Here is a 2,917-nt window from a genome sequence, read left to right on the forward strand (position 1 = left end):
TGTGGTCCTTGGACGGACTACAAAGTGCTACCAGGTGTAACGGGGCACTGCGACTTGTACTGTTTCAGTACAAGTCCACTTCACACTGCTTCAGATGTGAGTGGTGCCTCTCGTTAGGTGACGTACACTGTACGTATAGAGGAAGACTTCTCTTAAGGCAAGTTAGCTTAAGAGTGTAAAATGAAAACTGTATTAATATAGTTAAGTGTCTTGTTAATCTATCTTTGTAAATGTTGACTTAACTATAAACTAATACTAAACATGTAAATGAATTCTTATCTATCTTATCTTGTAACTCTCTTTGATTACTTCTACAGCTGATTAGTCTGCGGAATAAATAGACATAATGGTCTATACCTTTTTATGGATAAGAATTCAGGACATTACTATATAAAGTAATTTCCTCCAAATATTATCTACCTTTTAGATAATATTAATTAACAACCTTTTAGTGTTAATTTCATGTAACGATACACCCCGTTACAGAAACAGTGCGAAGTGAACTTAAACTGAAGCAGTACAAGTCGTAGTGTCCCGTTACACATCTTGATCCTTTCTGAGAAGAAAAAAATAGGATATGATTGTATATTATACGGTGAGTGAATACTACCGGCTTCCATCATAATATATCGAGCTAGTCCGTTACACCTTCGGCAATAAGTAGTACAGAACAAGCCGGCGTTTTTTTGGTCTCGTTCTGGTTTGAATAATTTACAAATTATAATAAAATCGATTTTTGTGCTTCGTTTCTCTTAAAAGGAAGGTTACTTTCGCATCCTAGAATCCCCTTATTTTGACTTTCGATGACGAATGTATTCAAGATGCACTGTTTACTACATCTTAAGTACATAGGTCAGCTGAAGAGGAGTAAGGTGTTTTTAAGCATGCGGTTTTAAATTTCATTAGAAATCAATTCTTAACAGACCAGTACCCTTATGTAATACAAGAATTGATTAATTCGGTTAATTCCTAAACCTTTAAAATTAAGTCTTGGCTTCGCTTCACATATTTCATTCCTTTGCAAAATATATGCAACAATTCGCAGCAACTTTTTAACTCGATCAAAATCTATTTCCACAACGAGCTACACCATTGTTCGTGGTGTTGATAGCTATCAGAGACGAAATGGGTGGCAAAAGTGCTCGTAGCGGTGGCAGACGAATAGAAGCACTTGATACATAGCTGCTGACCGAGTTTGGTTCTAAAGTGTAGTCTCTTTTAGGAGTAAAATTCTCAATGGTTGATGGCTGAAAATATGGCGTAAAAACAGGTTGGTCGGACCGTGACGAGAACTTTTGATCCCCGTAATGCGGTCTTGGTGTCCACATACCTGACGACTGAATAGGCTCCGGTCCATATGGCACACTATCAATGGGTGATTCCACAAGCAATGGACCTCTAGGCGACGAAACGCTACCCTTCTTGATAGCAGGTGCCATCTCAGAGCCACTCAAAGCGATATAGGTCGGCTTGACTTTAGCCAACCTTGATTCGTCTTCATTTGCAAGCAGCAAATTGTGTGTGGTCGGGTTTTCAAGCAACGCCGCAAGTTTTTTCTTTTGTTTGAGTAATTGTCCGGCATACGATTCGCGACGAGCACCGTCAAAGTATCCGATAGCATGTTCCATTGACGCAATGCTCTTCCGAAGGCCCGTGATTTGACGGTGTGGCCAACGTGCAATACCCAATCGTCGGCAGATCTTTTTGAGAAGCGTCACACAAATCCCAAAGCATGTAGCCACTTTGGTTAAAGGTTCTTCAAAGTGTGGCCGTAACATGTCCAACGTGATACTATTGGAAGCCGTTTCGTAAGAACCCGACGCATTTGACTTTGAAAATGGAACGATTGCGGATGCTGACCCTATAACCGATAAGGATTGGGTCGATACGACGGGAATTGAGACTTTTCGACGTTTCGCCGGTGAGGTGAGAGAGCTTGCGAACTCTCGTTTGTGTCCCACTGGTCGTAGCGACACGGATCGGGGGGTGCCCAATGCCATGTCGACCAAAATGTTGATACTGTCAGGTAGGCCAAACACTTCCATGACTGCTTCTTGTCGAGTTGATAAATTGAGAGATGAATTTATCAACGAGATGACTGGTGACGCTCGATTTGAAGGCATTGGCTTGATGAGTCCGGTTTGAGCGGCGTCTGTCCCAACAAAGTGGACAAGGGAATCGAGACTCGCCGATTTCTGTTGCAAGAATGTCGTCTAGGCGTCTGTCAGACATGAAAGGAGGCTGCACGTACCCCATACAGTAGATTTAAAGAAGCATCCGAGGAGGATAGGATTGGCTGGCTTGTCGAAAGAAAAGGAAGTCGGCTCGCGGCGTGTCAAATCGACTTGGAATAGAGCGAGCGAGCGATCAGGCTCGAGAAGTAATAAGAAGGAAAGTCGGTTGTGGAATCCTTCTTGAACTCAATAAGGTTGCTAGATTAAGTTCCAAGGAAGACAGCATTCAAGAGAACCACACCTGTTAAAGTACTAATTCTAGAACGCACCATACAACAACTCGGCTCAAATCTTTAACAAATAGGAGTGCCTATATATTAAGACGTGCAAATAGGACTTCTCCTGATCACTATTGCCTTCTGGTGGCTGTCATGTCACTTGCGCCTGCTCTACAGTGCTTTGTCCAGGAGCTGCAACCTAACCCGGTAGATGCCCAATCTGGCAACGCCCAATCGATAAAAGAAGGTGCCGACACAGATTGGACGCAGAGTCCTGACGCCATTGCGCGATGCGGCTGCCTCCTCCCACGCCAAGGACACGATCACCTCATCACCTTCAACAGTTGTCCTAATTCCGATGCCAATGCATTCGAGATGCAATTGCGCATAAAGTGTGTAGGAGGAGTGCAAGAGCTTTTGATGTTTTTTGTCCCTCTAGTCGGATCAAGCAAGCGACAGCCCTAG

General features: G+C 43.2%; 2 protein-coding genes across 2 annotated transcripts; one reads left to right on the forward strand and one right to left on the reverse strand.

Moving 5' to 3' along the window:
* Positions 1 to 1,061: 1,061 nt before the first annotated feature.
* On the reverse strand, positions 1,062 to 2,045 carry CCR75_001086 (uncharacterized protein; the record flags this gene model as incomplete). Its single annotated transcript, XM_067959191.1, has 1 exon — positions 1,062 to 2,045. One exon carries the CDS (start codon positions 2,043 to 2,045, stop codon positions 1,062 to 1,064), a length of 984 nt encoding a protein of 327 aa, XP_067821040.1.
* Positions 2,046 to 2,605: 560 nt separating this feature from the next.
* On the forward strand, positions 2,606 to 2,917 carry CCR75_001087 (uncharacterized protein; the record flags this gene model as incomplete). Its single annotated transcript, XM_067959192.1, has 1 exon — positions 2,606 to 2,917. The coding sequence occupies one exon, from the start codon at positions 2,606 to 2,608 to the stop codon at positions 2,915 to 2,917; it is 312 nt and encodes a 103-aa protein (XP_067821041.1).

This window comes from Bremia lactucae, linkage group LG5 (assembly GCF_004359215.1).
Source record: "Bremia lactucae strain SF5 linkage group LG5, whole genome shotgun sequence".
Classification (NCBI taxonomy): Eukaryota; Oomycota; class Peronosporomycetes; order Peronosporales; family Peronosporaceae; genus Bremia; species Bremia lactucae.